The sequence below is a fragment of the Macaca mulatta genome, chromosome 1 (assembly GCF_049350105.2).
Source record: "Macaca mulatta isolate MMU2019108-1 chromosome 1, T2T-MMU8v2.0, whole genome shotgun sequence".
NCBI classification, from domain to species: domain Eukaryota; kingdom Metazoa; phylum Chordata; class Mammalia; order Primates; family Cercopithecidae; genus Macaca; species Macaca mulatta.
In genome coordinates this window covers 164,647,412-164,666,757 of record NC_133406.1, presented here as the reverse complement: position 1 = coordinate 164,666,757, position 19,346 = coordinate 164,647,412, and the positions used below count along the sequence as shown (strand labels likewise).

The window sequence follows — 19,346 nt, the reverse complement described above, 5'->3', positions numbered from 1 at the left end:
TTTTTAATGAGAAAGTGTTTGTAGAACCTATCTCTGGTGGATTTTCTATTACTTTTTGGTATTATGTTGAGAAATCTGACCTATTTAGCAGAACTTTTTTCATTGACAAGTAATTTTCAAGAACATAAAATCTGTGATAAAGTAGCAGATACTCAGAAGAAATTATATTCTTTCAAATACAATATTTCTTTTATTTCTTCTTGTATATTCTTTCCTTGTTGGAGGAAACTGATTTATTCAAAGGAATTAGTTAACCCTTGAGTTCCATATGTCTATGGAAGGAGATAGAATATTGCCAACATGCGGTTTAAATAAAAATTATGATATTCATATATATATATATACACACACACACACATATATATATATATATATTTTTTTTTTTTTTTCAATGACAGCAAAACCAAAGGAGCACCCCTGAGATGGAAAGACAGAGAGCTGTGTACCATCTAGCCACTAGGCTTGTTCAAACTGCTCGAAACTCTCAATTGGATCCAGACAGTTTACGAATATATTTAAGTAACCTCAAGAAGAAGTACAAGGAAGATTTTCCCAAGACTGAACAAGTTCCAGGAAAGACTGAAGAATAATAACAATTCTAATGTAATAATATATCTTAATTCAAGGAACCTAGAATTTATTTTTCTTCTCAGATATAAGGAAAATAATATTTTCCAAATTTCATATTTTAACTGAAAATGACATTATATTAACGGCACAATTGTCATCTATATATTCTACATGAAAAATATTTATTGTAACTTAAATGAGAACTACTTAAAGGAATAGTTTTTATGTTAGGAAAAAATACAATATACCACTTTTTTCTCACAAAAATTCACATTAGTAAGACCTAAGTTTATTTATACTTACAAGTTATAATTTAAAATATTATTGTAAATACCCTAGTTTAATAAACACCTTTCTTTTTAGGTCTGGAAACTTTTTTGAGCTTTTCTTTTACATTCTATTCTGAAGTAATAATGCCCTATAACTCAACAGTTTATTAATTAGTACCCCCACATTCCAACCCTGGAGGGTTCTGAAGTTCATCAGAGTAATTTTGGAATCACTCTGCTAAGTGAGTAATCTCAGCACAAAGGCCTAACATAGACAAGTTATTCTTTTCTCGGGCAACTAAGTGTCTGGAATTCAAGGTATACATTTGAATTATTTATTTAGTAAGCTACAGTATTCATAGTAATTTGACCCCCCAATATTATTCGCAGACCACTTAGGGCCATATTTTATTCTGTAACAATTAATATTAATGTTTGTCGACTTTATTAAACTCTCAGCATTCTAAGTAATTATTAGTAGTCAAGTATATCAAAAAAGTTATAATTTAAATGATACACATATTATTTTGGAAAAGTAAATGTAAATTATTGTTTGTTTTACATTCAATTCAATATATATTAAATGTCTTGTTAGATTACTTATATTCCCTATTGTCATGTTTTAGAGAAACTATCACAATATTTTATTTGACTATTAGCTATGTTTTAATTCACAGCCTCTGAAATGAATTCTATTTTGTGTGGTCATTTCTTTTTGTTTATTTTTTTTTCTTTTTGAGACAGATTCTCACTCTTGTCCCCCAGACTGGAGTGCAATGGTGCGATCTCTACTCACTGCAACCTCCACTTCCCTGCTTCAAGCGATTCTATTGCATTAGTCTCCTGAGTATCTGGAACTACAGGCACTGACCACCATGACTGGCTTATTTTTGTATTTTTTGGTAGATATGAGGTTTCATAATGTTGGCCAGGCTAGTCTCGAACTCCTGACCTCAGGTGATCCGCCTGCCTCGGCCTCCCAAAGTACTGGGATTACAGATGTGAGCCACTGCGCCTGGCCTTGTGTGTTCATTTCTTTTTTCTTTTTTTTTTTTTTTTTTTTGAGACGGAGTCTCGCTCTGTCACCCAGGCTGGAGTGCAGCGGCCGGATCTTGGCTCACTGCAAGCTCCGCCTGCCGGGTTCACTCCATTATCCTGCCTCAGCCTCCCCAGTAGCTGGGACTACAAGCGCCCGCCACCTCACCCGGCTAGTTTTTTTGTATTTTTTTAGTAGAGACGGGGTTTCACCGTGTTAACCAGGATGGTCTTGATCTCCTGACCTCGTGATCCGCCCGTCTCGGCCTCCCAGAGTGCTGGGATTACAGCTTGAGCCACAGCGCCAGGCCTAGGTGGTCATTTCTAAAGGCAGTTAGGTAATTTAGGTTTGTGGCAAATTTCAAGAAGACACTGAGGAGGAAAAGGCATGGCAGATTGGGGTGGCAGGAAAGAAAGAGAGGAAAGCAATAAAAGGTGGAAAGGGAGTAGGCAGTGAGGAAAAAAAACAGGCAAGCAGAGACGAGTGCAACATATCAAATATGCTGAATATCATTTCCTCAAATACATTCGCTTCTTTTTAGATTTAACCTCAATGTGAAATTCCACCAAAGTTTTAAGACATTTTTCATCAATTAAAGCTTTTGATGCAAAAACTGCAGCCAAATGATTAATGTCTTTTATTCTAGAATTGAGATACTGAAATAAAAACAGGTTTATATCTTCTTAAAATTAAATTACTTCTTCTTAAACCATTTTGTGTGTAGCAGAAACATACAGAAAACCAAATCAAATAAAGATATAATTATTATGTCATGATACTATAAAATGAAGGTGAATACTAGGGAGACAATCCATTTCTTAATTTTAAGATCGATTTGCTCTACTCTTTCGTTCCTCTTTGCCTTTGCCTTTTTCTAATATTATAGATCATTATCTCATAATCCAGTCTTTCAAGGTAAATGCCCATAATGTGTTAGCAAACTCCTTTAATTTCCACCGTAAAGCCATTATTTTAGCCTGTTCCACTTTTCTCCTCACAGGATAAAATCCTACATAAGATAGTCTTTTTCAAGTTTAGGGGTTAAATTTGTGGGGGGTGGAGAAGAAACATAGCTTATTCTCATGCCTAGGAAGTAATGCATTTATTTTTACATTTACATTCAATAAAATTAAATTTTTTGGTGTATGGTCCTATGAATTTTAGTACATTTATGGATTCACGTAACCACCAGCAAAAACCACCAGAACAGTTCCATCACACCAAAAGACTTCCCTGGTGCTGTTCCTTTGTAGTCAAATCTTTCCCTGACCCTTAACTTTAACCCAGCAATCGCAGGCCTGTTTTCTTTCTCTGTAGTTTTGTTTTTTCCCAGAATGTCCAACAAATGAAATCCATATAGCATGTAACCTTTTGAGACTGGCTTCTTTTGCATAATGCATTTGAAATGTATACGTGTTGCTGTGCCTTTTTATTGCTGACAAGTATTTCATTGTTTATATGTGCCAGAGTTTGTCATTCTTTCATTCATTGAGGGACATTTGGGTTTTTAGTTCTCAGTGATTATGAATAAAGCTACCATAAACCTTCCTATACAGGGTTTTTTTGGGAGCATAAGTTTTCATTTATCTAGATTAAATAGGAGTAAAATAGCTGTGTCATATGTTAAGTGTATGTTTTATTTCATAAGAAGCTGCCAGTCTTTTCCAGAGTGACTATACCACTTTTCATTCTCATCAGCTATGTGTGAGTTCCAGTTGCTCCTTATGTTGACTAGTACTTGGTATTGTCAGCTTTCTTTTATTTTTTTAATTGAGCCATTTTAATAGGTGTGCAGTGAGTAATGCTTTTCAAAAAATTTTTAAAGCTAGTCTGATAATGTTTTTAGCCAGCAGTGATGTTTTATTTCTCTTTTTTCTGTTTTTTAACTACTTTTAGCCTCTCTGAAAGCACATTTTAAGATCTGTTCCTTCAAGCAAAAGTTTTAGAGTATTACTTTTAGAAATCTATAAAACAAATCTAATTCAATAAATATTTTCTATGAACCAGGCAACATATTAGATGTTAGAGGTACAAGAGATAGGGTGTTTGACTTTGAGAACCTTGGGTGTAATAAAGAGAAAAAAACACATATATTAGGATTGGAGCACCATGTGATAAGTGCCATAATAGAGGAATGGTTAAAGTACTGGAACCAAGAGTATGTAATGCTTGTTGGTCAAAGGGAATTTAAAGGATAAAATATATTGGGTTTTTAGGAAGGAAAAGGCATTTTAGATAGATCAGCATATGTGTAAGTAAAGATATGTGAAGCAGTAAGCAGCTTAGTTTAGCTAGAGGATACAGTGCATATGAGAGAGAGTGAAGCTAGGTGCTTTCTATCAGTTTCTCCTATAAACCACTGTAGAGTTTTAAGGCATGTTTGCCCTTGGGGGATTGGCAAGGGATGGTGGTAGTAGTGATGGTAGTATAACGTGATTAGATTTCCATCTTAATAAGATCATCTGGGTGTTAGCATGAATGATTTTGAAATGGGCAGTTGAAACCAGAGTCAAGGAGACCAAATAGTTTAAGAGACTGTTTTAGTAGAGTTGATGAGGGTTAAAGGTAGAAATGATGGGAATGGGACAGATGCGTGTGGGAGGAGAGAAGAGTTGAGTGGGCAGAGTGCCTGATGAGGGAGAGAAGACACTGATTTGAAAGATATGTCTTTTGAGGGAATATGGTTGGAGCTGGAGGTCATTATCCTCAGCAAATTAATGCAGGAACAGAAAACCAAACACCGCATGTTCTCACTTATAAGTGGGATCTAAATGATGAGAGCACATGGACACATGGAGGGGAACAACACACACCAGGGCCTGGCAGAGGGTGGAGACGGAAGAGGGAGGGCATCAGGAAGAACAGCTAATGGATGCTGGTCTTAATACCTAGGTGATGGGATGACCTGTGCAGCAAACCACCATGGCACACATTTACCTGTGTAACAAACCTACACATCCTGCACATGTACCCCTGAACTTAAAAAAAAAGACAAAAATGTTTTAAATGTGAAAACAATAAAAAAGATAGGTTCGAGTGCTAACCCTCAATACCTCAGAATGTGATGTTTGGAAATGGGATTATTGTGAATGTAATCAGATAAGACATGACAGGTGTCCTTATAAGACCACATGAAGACAGAGGGGAACACCATATGAAGACAAAGGATTGAAGTGATGCAGCTACAAGCCAAGGAAGGGAAACCACCAGAAGCTAGAATGAGGTAAGGAAGAATTCTTGTAAAAGCTTTAGAGGGAGGAGGGCCCTGGTGACACCTTGATTTTGGACTTGTAGGATTCACAACTGTGAGATGAGAAATAAAGTACCCAGTGTGTGGCACTTTGTTACGGCAACTCTAGGAAACTATTACAGAAGGGAAGAGTTCAGTAAGATTCTGGGTGGTGTTGGATTTATCATGTTGAGAAATATGGAAGTAATCAGAATTCCAGTAGGAAGAAGTTCCTGAAACTTAGTTGCTGCTTATTGCCCACCCTTTAGAATACGTATGAGACATAGTCAATAAAAGTGAAGACTAGACCAAAGTTATTAATCTTTCTTAGAGTTGAAGACATACGAAGAGAAGGATGGAAGAAAAGGATGAAAATTAGAGAATAAATGTCAAAAGATTTGCTGAGGTATTTGGCCAGATAAATTGCTTCATCTGGATCACCAATCTAGTGTTTCTTTATGTGCTAGACTAAAGGTAGCTTTTAGGCTTTCTTTATATTAACTTATTTTTAACCAAAATATATAACTATTTTACATGTTTCTAGTAAAGGAAATATTCATGTGAATAGCCCGTCTATAATATGTACTTCTATATTTATGAGCTTAAAATATGCTGTTATAAACATTTTAATAAAGTATATAAGTAAGCATTTCTGTAATTCAATCCTATAATGTATTTTTACTTCACCTAAATGGAAGTAGAGGGAAAGAAAAAGCAAGTAATCTGGTTATATTGCTCCATGTCTTTGCTACTTTACTATTTACATTCTGTTCTTTAGACACTGTAATAATAATATTCACACAGTTTATGTTAGTACAAGACCAGAGTGAACACTCTTTCTGTGAATTGTCACACTTTGATAGTACCCGGACTGTGAGTGGACGGTGGAATCTGCTACTGTCCGCCATAATTTACTAAGACAGATCCTAAAATATATAGTAATAAGGTGGGAACAGATGCTTATTGTCAAGAACTGTGAAGAGTCTGACATTTTTACCCTAATTGCAAACAAGCAGTTTAGCCTGCCATAGCTTCATGCTTGCTGTCAGAAGACAAGAGATTCTTGGGTTAGAAACAAAGGACTTTATTACTAATGGCATTAGCAAGTAGCATAAGATTCATGCTTGTGTCGATTCCACTTAGATCCACCCTCCAAGATATGGAGTGGGCCAAGTAGATGTGGACACAGTAGATTTGTGTCACAGCTGAGGAGCTCTGAGCTTGGGAAATTCCAATCTTTTATAATGAATTTCAAGCAAACTTGCTCAACCTTTGCCTCAGAGGAAGACATTACTTTTGTATAGTAGACAATAAACAAACCTGCTCTCTGCTCCAGTGGAAGACGCTATCTCTATCTCCCAAACTGCTTACTATACAAACATTCTTGAAAAGCTAGCCCATAATGGAAATTAGTGCCTCTTCTCCTGACAGGAAAAACATGAGAGAGATCCATAGAGAACTGTCTTCCAAGTTTCATGTTTGCACATAGTTGTAGAGAAAAAAATCTAATACTTAGAAAGTAGCCAAAAAATTGTCTGAGAAAACTCTATTTTTTTTTAGATAAGTTTCTTCGTGATGGAAGAACATACAGATTGAACTGATATTTTCATTTTTGTGTAATTTGGATCAAAATAGTTCATTTTTCTTTGTGTAAAATGCATATAATTTATTACATTTAATGACGGTAATGGGCAGAGTCACATAATGATTAAAAAGTGATCCAATTAAGATGTTGTGTGAAAATATATTTTCTAAATGAATGTTCAGTGCAATAAAAACTTACATGAAGTTAATGTTTATTAACTTCTAAGCCATACATTGGTAAGCATTGTTAAGGAACTTAGGACATTGACGTATGTTAGATTTCTAAATTCAGATAGTTTTGTAGACGAGCAGGAATTAGAAGTGAAAATATTCCATCTGGGAGCATATTGTTGGTTAATAGTTGATTCCTGATGGTTAGTCTGCAAAGATGTAATAGTTCACATGGATCTTTGTATCTTGTTGAAGGAATGTAATCAAACCAATTTGAAATAATTGGACGTCTTCCTAAACTCAGCTGTGTCTGAAGAAAAGCAAAATATTTTACTTTTGTAATGTTTTGTAATTTGGATTGGTCCAAATTATTAACACTTGTTTTTAAATTTAGAAAATAGACGATAAATTTATAAAACCCTTATAACCTTTTTCCAAAGCATTTTTACTTGAGGCAAGTATTTTATTCCCATTTTTTTCACAAGGATAAACTTTAAATAATCTATATGTCTAAGGACACAAGGCAAAATTTTTTTACAACTATGAATCCGATCAAGTTTTTAATTTTAGTTGGATTGTACTTATATTTTATCAACTTCTTCCTGAAGAGTGGTTATGGTCAACTTTGCTATATAGAATTATCTGGGAGACTGTAAAAAATACCAGTGCTCAGGTCCTACTCCACAAATTCTGATTCAACTAGTCTGGGGTTGGACACAGACAATGAAGTCCTAAAAGTTTCCAAGGTGATATCAACTATTGTAGAGTAATGCTTCCTACACAAGAAAGTCTGACAGGAGGCCTGTCCAAATGAAAAGATGTCTTTTAAAGGTTTAGAAAGGCATCTTTTACAATATTTAATATTAGGGGTCAAATGTTAATAGATTGACTTAGGAGGAAAAAACATTGCTGTATTACAGAAATATTCTCCACTAGAACATATACTCCACAGGCTACATGATACTATTGTTTATCTATTACATATATAATGCATTCATTATTCAATTATTTAACTATTAAAGAATATATGCTTAGCATTGTGATAGGTGCTTGGGATAATTGCTAGTGTAGGTAAAACAGACACAGCCTCTGTGCTTACAAGACTCCTGGTATAGAAGTAGAAATATCTAAACATATATTTACAATAAAATATATGTGCTGCGATAGGGAAAACTAGTGAGAAGTGTGGAAATGCAGAACAGAGGCATTTAAAGTGTTCTTTAAGCAGTTTTAATGCTATTCTTTATCTTGCTCAATGCTATTTTACTTTATTAAACTGCAATTGATTGGAACCCAGCTATACATTTTTCGCCACTTAGGCAGATGATTTTGGTAAACTCACTCTATCCTAGTGCTTTTCTACTAGGGTTGTATCTCAGGAATAGCATTCATGGAACTGGTTGAGAATTGATATGTTCTGTAACAATTATGCAGAATTAATACTGGACCAAGGACAAGCAAGTTTCTGAAAATGCAAAAAAAAATTGTTTTAAAAATGGGCTGCCAAAATAATTTGATAAATTTGCTTTGCTTACAGTTGGCTCAGGCATTCATATTCACTGCTGAGGCATTAAAGAAAAAAAATAGTAGAGTTATATCTCTTACGAGTTTATTTCTGATGTCACACCATTAAAGATTAGGGGAACTACTGGATTCCTTGCTGATTTTATTGGTTTAAATTTATAGGGGTAGCTTTCTCTCTATTAAACGGACTTATTTCTTGCTACTAATGGGCATAATTCAATTTGATGCTGACACTTGCAGTTCATTTTGACAGGGTACCCTATATGCTGTTAATTGTTTTCTCTAAATTTGATTTATTCCAGAAACCTTATTATTAAGAAGGTCTCCACATTTCTGAGGGATAGATATTTTCACTTGAACAAATATTTTAAGCCTTTATTTATATTTTTATAATACTTGATGTTGCTTTGAGAACATGAATGGAAGAAATCTGTTTTTTTACATATGATTGTACTTGTGGGGAGAAATGTAACCCTTATTTTGAAATATTCTGTTGGAAAGGAGGTCTGTTAAATTTTTTTATTTAGTTTTTAAAGGACAACTTTAAAACTTTAAAAATGTTAAGAGACATCTTAAACAGTTTTAAAAATATAATTAGGATATTATATATATCTACTTAATACTAAAATGAACTATACATACACTTAATTTTCTTTCATATTTCTAAAAACGTAAGAAGTAAAGGACTGTTTGAGATTTTCCCTATTATTTTTATTAATATATACTCAATGATCTGTCACTGGACATATTCTGTAAATTAAAAATTAACTGTATTCTTTCCTTTACAGTTTAATCTTAAGATTCACTAATATTTGAGCCCTTTTCTAAAAAAAGTAGTTTTCTTACCTTTATTTCTTTGACTGAAATGACAGAAAGCACTCTGGAACATAGTACCAAACATGTTTTGGCATCTTCATGGATGTCAGCCAATTCACGATCAACCATTACTCTTACTCTTGAAGGGTAGAGTACTATCGTTAAGACAATGTTGATAGGGTTTTTTTCTCTTTCTAAGATTCCATATTGCAGTAGTATTTTGAAGATATTAGACTGTCTTGTCTGAGCTACATAAAAGAGAGGTGTGATGCCACTTAATGGACTTGGACAGTATACTGGTGTGAAAGTTCTGTGAATTAAACAAAAAAAACTCATTGGATATAGAATTAAGAAATGTGACAAACACTTTATCTTGCTAGTAATGGGAAAATAATAGTATTATCTTAAGTGTTAAATGTCTTAAATGTAACTTTATATGTTTCTTTTTTTTTTTTTTTTTTTTTTTCGAGATAGAGTTTCCCTCTTGTTGCTCAGGCTGGAGTGCAATGGCATGATCTCCGCTCATCTCAACCTCTGCCTCCTGGGTTCAAGCGATTCTCCTGCCTCAGCCTCTTGAGTAGCTGGGATTACAGGCATATGCAACCATGCCCAGCTCATTTTGTATTTTTAGTAGAGACAGTGTTTTTTCATGTCGGTCAGTCTGGTCTCAAACTCCCAACCTCAGGTGATCTGCCTGCCTCAGCCTCCCAAAGTGCTGGGATTACAGGCATGAGCCCCTGTCCCCAGCCTATATATTTCTTAAAAGGAGTTTTCCACTCTATGAATCTAGACCAAACTGAAGGTTAAAAGAAAACTCCTACCAAACACTTAAACCCCATTTATGTTGTAAAAATAAACAAAACCAATTTATAATATATGTAAAGTGTTTACTTTTAGTCATAGCAATTCTAGTTGAGAAATCTATACAGCTTAGGACAGTATTACAAAACTGATGTAGCTCTGGAAAAAATAAAATGGAAAAGAAGGACAGAACTTTTTGATTTAACTTTATTAATAGAAAGAATTATGTGATCATTTGCATATCTTTTTGTTTTTGTTCTTCTTGATCATGTACCAGACATGAGCTTGAATTGAGTTTGGAGATTAGGAAAGGAATAAATACAACTATCTTAATTCTACCTTTTTCACTCTAATAAAATTAGAGTTGGTTAGGCTTAGGAAATGTAAATTATAATGAGAACCATATCAGGTCCCTCAAGGGCAGAATTTTTCTTCTTGAGTAAAATTTTGAGTCTGCTCTGAAATCTTGTTTTCCCTAGAGTGTCACATGATGGCTAGACTTAAAAATTTCTCTTCCCTTATGATGGAAATGAAAACTTCATTTTTTAAAATGGTATATACTTCTTGCAGTTGTTTGATTTAATAGACTTTTATGCTGTTATTTTGGTCAGAGTAAATATTATTGTGGTGTCGTTGACCACAGGGGATTTTATGTTAGCAAGCCATAATTTTGCCAAGTAATATGGTTTTTAGGCTAATGAAAGGGAAATTTTATTAATGATTTTTGTCTGTAGAATTCTCTTGACTGACCTAATAAAATACTGCAGGGCAGTACACGAAGCATAAATACTGCTTTTAGGCAACTACTCAGAGCAAGGAAAGTCTTATGCAAAAAGGCGAACTTTAAGACTACATATATAGTACTTAGGTAAAATGGGAGGCAGCATGGTATAATGGTATAAACAGTAGAGACAAGTGTTCTAGGTTCCAAGGTTTGACTCTGAATTGGCTGTGTGATTGTTGGGCAAGTTGGCCTCTTTACATCCGTTTCCACAAGCATTTATATACTCATTTGCTCATTCCTTCATTACCTGATTTATTTAACACTTGCTTGCCTAGAGTGTACTAAGGAGTAGATACACAGAGATGAAAGATATAGTTCTTGACTATTACCATCTAGTAAGGAAAACACAAGAAATTGTATTAATACAATACAAGGTGATAATCACAATGATAGAAGCATGCTCAGGGTACTATAGAAGCACTGAGGAGGGGTACTTAACTCTATCTGAAATAGTCATTTCCTATAGGTTATCCAGAAACTAAGATTTGAAAGATTAGTAGGTGTTTTCCAATAAAAAGATTTGAAGGAATGTTTTAGGCACAAACATAAACCAGCATTGGAGGATTGCTATACCAGAACTAGCTATAGAAGATAAATGTTTTGTAATAGATGAGCTTTTTTCAAGTTGTTTTTGAAGAATCTGACAAAACTAAGAAAAAAGAGTTTTTCTGGTGGAAGTCCTAGAGCCCTTACCCCTACTAGTTCCTCATTCAGGTCTCCAAAAAGTGTAGTTGGAAAGTCAATGGACCAACTAGTTTATCTCCAAAGCTTCACCAAACTCTGAAATGCCAGGATTTTGTAATTTAAAAAATAGTGATGTGTAGTGCAAAGTAACATTTTAGAAATCAAGATGCAGGTTTTTGTCATAACTCTGTCACTGGCACTATACATACATATACATATATATACACACATATGCACACACATATAGAAAGAGAGAGAGGATATTTCTGTGTGTACGTATGTATAAATGTGGATATGTATTATTTCCTCTCTCTCTCGTGGAATCATCTCCAGACCAATAATGTCCTGGGCATCTCATCTTTTTTACAAATACTTCCAACACATGGAGAACTTCTAAACTACGTATCTTTCTATATTACCTATCATTGGTAAGCAGTTTCCCAAACTGCCACTGCATCCAGGTCTTTCCCATTTCTTTGCTTTGTATATGTTCTTCTCCCCCGCCTTTTTTTTTTTTTTTTTTTCCAATTCTGCGATAAGTCTAACTCATCTTTATGAGACCTTGTCTAATAAATTCTTTTGTGAAGTTTTCTTTGATTACCCAGATATATCTCACACTCCTCAGGGCACTTTGTACCTAACTACATTAAATTTGATCTTTTGGAAAACTTACTTAACACCTCTAAACTTTCATTTTCTCATCTTCAAAATAAATGGATAAGCAGAACAATTTACAAAATTGTAAGCTCCTGAAAGACAATAATTTCATCTTAGTTGACTACTACATATTTAAGTGCCTAGAACAATGCTTGGCCCATATTAGGCACTCAAATATTTGTTCATTGAACTTTTTTTACTGAAAATTTTGACTATATATGTGATAGTAAAAAATTCCTTGAATTTATCCTGTAGCTTTCAGACCTAACAAGAATTTTGTTGATGTGTAATCACTTAAACTTTTCAAAGGCAATTTAATGTATTCGTCTTGCTTGTTCTTAAGAAAATATTTGACTTAAGAACCTTATAAGTATGGGAATTCTGGAGACTCAGAGGCAAAATATACCATAAGTGGTCATTATTAAGATTTTGAGATATTAGTTGATTCTAAGATATTAAGATTGACATTACCTTTAGAAGATACTGAATGAATACTGAAAAATGTTGAAAACATGACTAAAACTCAAATAGGTTTAAAATGAGATTTAAAAGTCTAATCTGTACCCAAATGACATATGATTAATCCTCATGTTTAAAGAGTATATTACTGTAAACCAGAATTTGCTTAATCTGTACTGACAGTTAATTATAGCAGTACTTATATGGATGAAGTGCAGCAAGCAAAGCAAGAATTAGTTTTTAAATGTGAGGTTAATGAACTGAACCTTTGGTATCTGAAAACCTGTCATAATGCTTATGAAATGGGGCATAATATTTCCATATAGACATGCAGAGAATGATTCAGTTTTTAGCTATAATTATTTCTAATTTTTTCCCTTCTCATTCTCCTTCAATTTCTAACTGAAAAATTTGATAGGTGCTTCTCCAGAATAATTTTATGTGTGTGATATTTCACACAGCTGTCTTTCTTAAAACTATGTTTTCCTTTTACTCAGTTGGGCTAGTCTCTCCAAGTTACCCATTTATCTCTTTGGCTATTTCTCCTCAACTATCTTTCACTGGCTCCTCTTCCTCTGCCCTCGACATCTAAGTAAATATGCATGGCCTTTAGACCAATTTTATTTGACTATTCCCAGGCAATTTTATTTATGATCATAACTTCAGTCCCTGTCCATTTATTTATTTCAACAAATATTGAATGCATACTATATGCCAGGAACTGTTTTAGGTGCTTGGGATATATCCGGAAACAAAATGAAGATCCCTACTCTCTTGCTTATATTACAGTGATGATTAACAACAATATAGCATGAACATAGTAAACAAGCACATTTTATGTTAGAAGGTGATGAGTGCTTGGAAAAAAGAATAAGTCGAGCAGAATAAGAAATATGGATATGCTGTGGGTGGGTACAGTCAGGGCATCTTTAAATATTAAATAAGATGATGGAAGAGTACATCTTTGAAAAGTGGCATTTGAACAAAGACCAGAAGGAGGCGAGGAAGTTAAGCATTTGGATATTTCAGGGCCCTATGGCGGGAGAGTGTGCCTGGAGTGATGAAGGAAGAATAAGGGAACCAGTGTGGCTGAAAGAGGGCAGAGGTAATGGGATGCCACATTATTTAGAGCCTTAAGGATCACTGTAAGAACCTCACCTTTTACTCTAAACCAAAATGACAAGTCATTGGAGGTTTTGAATAGAAGGGTAATGTGATCTGCCCTTTGTTGAGAATTTGTTAAAGAAGGAAGGAAATCACTTAGCTTGGAACACAGTAGTGGAGACAGCCAGATGCTTTATATTATTTGCAGGTAGAACCAACAGATATCCTAACATAGATGTGAGATGTAAGAGAAGATTAAGGATGGCACTGTATATCTAGCCATGTACTGCACATCTCTACCTCGATATCCATTAGGCAGTGCAAACTCATGTGTCCAAAACTGATTTTATAGGTTTTTAAAAAATATTTTACCTTGATAAGTTTGTGGTATGACCATTTTGGTGGGCTGAATAATGGCCCCTCAGTATGGCAAATAGGATTTTGCAGATATGATGAAGATCTTGAGGTGGGAGATTAACTAGGTGTGCCCAATGTAATTGCAAGAGTCCTTATAAGTACAGAGAATGCTGGAAGGAGAGTCAATGAATAAGATTATGACATTACAGTGTTAGCTTTGAAGATGAAGGGGCCATCAGTCAAGGAATGTAGATGGCCTCTGAAAGCTGGCAAAGGCAAGGAAACAGATTCTTCCCTAAAACCTCCATAAGGGACCGGGCCTACTAACAATTTGATTTAGCTCTATAAGACTTATTTTGGACTTTTGAACTCTGGAACTATAAGAACTAAACTATAAATTTGTGTTGTTTTAAGACACTAAGCTTGTGGCAATTTGTTGCAGCAGCAACAGGAAACTAATACAACTTTCAACCACTCCCAAAATTTAGAAATCTGAAGTTTAACTCTTTCTTCTCTTAGATCTTCCAATTCTGATCACTTACCGTGTCTTGTTATTCTATCTAAAAATCTCTCTCCTTTCTCCCACTGCTACTGTTTTAGTTTAAGTTCTCATTATAATTTACCTGAACAGTTGTAGTATCAAAGGGCAACCAGAAGTTGGGAGGGATGTTGGCCGAGCAGAATTAGTTCTCCCCTCAAAACTATTATAAATACACATGCAAACTAAGTACACACACTTTGCATGTTATGCAAATTCAGCCTCAGGGATCTTCTCTAACCACTTCGTTTTAAAAAAATTAAATCACTTTCCCCCAACTCTTCCTGCATAGAACATTATACTTGGAGTGCTTGAGTAGTCTACTAACTGGTTTCCCGGCCATAGCTGCAGCCTATTTTCCCAAAATCCAGTGTTCAAATGGGGCTGATGAATCTTTTTAATTCCACAAGTTGACTTTCACTGGCCAGGCATTATTCATGGTGTAAATTTCATCTTCCTCAGTCTGGCCTACAAAATCCTTCCTTCTTTCAATTACAGTCTTCATTTCTCTTACTACCTGATTCCTATCTCACTCTCTAGCTATTACTAAACTGCTTTTAGTCAGGATACAACAATATTGTTTGTATCTCCCTTAGTTTCAGTCATCCTCCTTCTATATAGACTATGTGTCTTGTAGAGAAAGAAAGAAAAAACTCTTTGCTATCTTTTAAAAATCAGTTTAAGACATCATCTATTCTATTGAGCCTTCTCAGATACCTACTCCTCCCTAATGGTGTTAACAATTTCCTTCTCTGCTCTCTCTACCTGTACATGCTTCTATTTTTGTACCTAGAGTGTGTTTATAATTGCTGTTTACATTTATGCCTCACTTACTAGTATATGAGCTCTCTAAAATCAGAAAATATGTCTACTTTGTTTTTGTATCCCCAATAAATAACATAGTGTCTGGCACTTAGAAAATGCTTAATATTTATTATTGTTATTTGAATGGAATGATATCTTCTCCCTTTAGCCACCTACAATCTGTCACACTGTGGCATTTAGATGATTTTTGCAGGTTTGTGGTGAAAATGAACAAACTTAAGTTTCTTTCCCTTGTTAATTCTATCTCCTCTCCTCCAGGGAGATATAATAGGGAAATTATCAAATTAGAGTGTAAACAAGGGAGGATGACCAAAGAATGATGTTGTCGAAGTAAAGAACAACGGATAATAGGAAATATGGGGTATTCATTATGAGGACATAATAGGTGTGTTCAAATATTTGAGAAGTTTTCATGTAGAAAAGAATTAGCAGACTGATCTTTATAGCTACAGGGGCAGGGTTGGAGAAATGCAAGACTTCAGTGCAGTACAGGAAAGAAGAATCAAATAAAACTGTTTCAAAATTCACTTACTCAACAAAATCCTGATTGAGCAGTTGCTATGTATCTGACATAGTTCTTCACACTCTATCCGCGAGGATAGATCGTGAGCAAACCAATGAAAAAAGGAACAACAGTAGATAAACAGGTCAGTGATCAGCAGGTGCAGAACATTAAAGTAAAATAATATAATGACTGAGTGGCTTCTTTAGATTGTGTGAGTAGGAAAGGCCTCTTTGAGAAGATGATATTTATACTGTGACCTAGCTGATGAGGAGGAAGACCCAAGTGAATAGATTTTCGGACAGAGGGAGTGTATTATGAGGCCTTATGGCAGGAATGAACTTGAAGATGTTCAAGAAACAGAAAGGTTTGTGTGGCTGGAATATAGTGTTCAAAAGGGAGAGTAATGTGAGATTGGGTTTCGGAGAAATACAGAGTGATCTTTCATATAGGGTTTTTGTAAAAGGGGGTATTGTTTGAATTCTATACCCCTTGTATAAAATCATTGTAGTGGAAAAAATGGAGGATTTTAACTATGGTTGATATGAGCCATTTTGTGTTTTTAAAAGGTCACTCAGGCTTCTGAGTCAATAACAGATTACAGGAGTTGACAGGGAAGAGTGGAAGCTGGATGACTCTTTAAAAGTCTATTCCAGTTTTCTATGCAAGAGGTGATGGTGGGTTCACCTAGATTTGAAATGGAAGAGATGAAAGGAGACGAAAAGAAATAGAAATGATTGGGATATATTTTGGAGATAAAAGGACTTACTGATGTGTTGAAGCAAAGGAAAGAATCAAGGATAAATCCTAGATTTCTGCCTTGAGCCACATGGTAGAGAAACAGGTACTGTTAATCTGGGGTTGGGGGGAATTCTGGGGAAGGAAAAGGTTGGCAGAAAGGGGGGTGCATTAGATCAGTATTCTGCTTTGTTTCTATTCAGTTTGAGATGCCATGTGGCAATGTCAATTAATTAAATATAGAAGGAGTTCAGAGCTCAGAGGCAAAGTCCACACTGGGGATAAAGATTTGAGAGTCATTGGCATATACATCATATTTAAAGTCATGTGACTACATATATTATATATATTCAAACAGTTATATATACAACTACTTATATAGTTATATAACTATTATGACTAGTTATATTTATATATTTATATAACTAGTTATATTTATATTAGTTTTAGTTATATATATATAAAACATATATAACTATGTATAACATGTATATATATGTATGTATAACTATATATATAACTATATATATATAACTATATATATAACACTAGGAAAAACAAGGACCCCAAGGCAAAGGAATGGTTTACCTCAGGAAGTAGTTAACTCACGACTACTAGAATTGTTTAAGAAGAGACCAGTGAGCATCAACCAGTGATGCCCTACAGAGGGTTGCTGTCCAGGGTAAAGGTCTGCTAATGAATTCTTAGGCTGCATCCAAATTTAAAATTCTGTGATTCTGAAAAGTTCAAATGATGTTGCAATCCATAGAATTGGCCTGTAATGGATTTTACATTTATGCAAATGATGTTGCGATCCATAGAATTGGCCTGTAATGGGTTTTACACAGATACAATGGATGCATCTAAGTTGAAATTTATTAATTTTAAACCTGTCTTAAGACAGTTGTTAATAGCACTCTATCATGTTCCACTGTGTTTCTCTGTTTCATTTTCCTTACAGCTTTCTCCTCTCTGCTTCCATTTTTAATTTTAAAAAATTTATTCTCTCTCCCTCTGTTTGACTCAATTTTTCTTTCCCATGGGCCTTCCAGGGCTATAGACAGGCACTTTTTAGCCCAGCTAGTGACAGTTAGCTTTAGAAGATTTGCTGATTTCTGCTGTAATTACAAATATAATGGTTACTTAAAACACAAAGTACTGTGTGGTAGTTTTGTTTATTGTTGTTTCCAAACCACAGCTATCAGTTCATGTACTTTAGTAATCATTAAGTAATGAAATCTAGTGGTTCTCCAGTACCGTAGGATACACAATCAGGGAAAAACTCTGCTTTAGGCAGAACCTAAATTGGTTTAGTCTTTAACTGATCTTGTCAATTTTGTTTTTCATTGCATACATGCATTTATCATTGCACCTAGTACAGAGCTGCATACATAATAATATGATTAATAAATATTTTGCTGAATGCATGAACACATGAATGTTTTATTCAGATGAATATCTAAAACCAAAGAATAAATTAAAGTTAGTGCAAACTAGGTAACTTTAAAATCTATATTATAGGCGCTACAAAGAGGATACACTGGAGATTTTATTTTCATAAGATCCTCAGTAGTATGCATTAGGTAGATTGACACGTGAAGACAATAAAAATTTGGTTCTATTATCGATAGCATCAGGTACTTGACCTTCATTGTGCTCAAATTTGGAGAATTTGGAGTCCAATTTATCAACGTTTAACACACAAATAGGGAACTATTGTGTTTAATAAGTATTACTATGTGAATATTTGTGCATATTCCCAATTGTACTTTGAAAGTCAGCTTATAAACATATACAAATATAAAACCTCAGGATTCTCAGAAATAGGAGATCATAGTATTATACAATATAGTGTCTCTGTTTAGTTAGAGAAACATGTTGTTTAGCACTAACATGTAAGCTGTGTAGAGCAGAATCACTAATGATTTATTGGTACATAATAAGTTACATATAAATTAAAATGCAATACATAATGAAGGAGTGAAGGAGTGAACAACTGGTCAAGCAATTAGGTGAGAATTCCTTACTTCACATATAGCCACTATACATGTTAATTTTAGAAAAAAGAAGCACTCTACTCTCCTAAAGGTAAATTTTCTTGTTCTATAGTGAAAACGTATGAGATTATTACCTCCATATCAGTGCCAGGTTACAACTTCTGTCTTGAACATAGTCTTTTGTCTTCTTGAGAAGTAATTCCACAAAGTCAGGATTACCTTTTCTGGCAAAAACCCAGTACAGAATTGTATTCACACATATTTCAGTAAAGTCGAGGTTAAAACTTACTTCAAAACGGTATCCTGATTTTTCCACAAATGCAATGTAATCTGTGAGTAGTGCGTCAAAACCATCCAAATCCACATATCTCAGAATTTTGGCCAGTGATCTGTAAATCCTTGGTTCATAACAGTGATATCCCCACTGACCCAAAAACTGTAGGGAGGGTCTTTTAACAATTTTGTCAAGGAGATTGCAGAATATATTGCTCCTTGGACAAGAAGTCTTACGACATAATTTATTAGATTTACTCATTGTTACTTATAGCAGCAGTATAGAAATAAAATCAGAGGTAAGCATACTGTAATCCTCCAGTTACATATTTTGATAATGTGGTAGGCTTTACTCCACAAACAGAAGTGCCCTTTAAACTGTAACCAGAAAAAATAAATATTACCACAAAGTACTGGATGACATCACA

The 19,346-nt window shown here is 34.5% G+C and overlaps 2 protein-coding genes across 2 annotated transcripts in view; one reads left to right on the top strand and one right to left on the bottom strand.

The window, feature by feature from the left end:
• The window catches only part of MSH4 (mutS homolog 4), a 114,621-nt gene extending 113,679 nt beyond the window's left edge, over nt 1-942 (top strand). The window contains exon 20 of the mRNA XM_015142713.3: nt 399-942. Within this exon, the coding sequence (XP_014998199.2) occupies nt 399-590 (192 nt within the window). The 3' untranslated portion in view covers nt 591-942. The remainder of the gene's footprint in view (nt 1-398) is intronic.
• A 5,941-nt stretch (nt 943-6,883) lies between these two features.
• Nucleotides 6,884-19,293, bottom strand: ASB17 (ankyrin repeat and SOCS box containing 17). Its single transcript, XM_015142725.3, has 3 exons — nt 18,780-19,293; nt 9,230-9,509; nt 6,884-7,169 (listed from the first exon to the last, which is right to left on the bottom strand). Exons 1-3 carry the CDS (start codon nt 19,178-19,180, stop codon nt 6,963-6,965), a joined length of 888 nt encoding a protein of 295 aa, XP_014998211.1. The 5' UTR covers nt 19,181-19,293; the 3' UTR covers nt 6,884-6,962.
• Nucleotides 19,294-19,346: the final 53 nt, after the last annotated feature.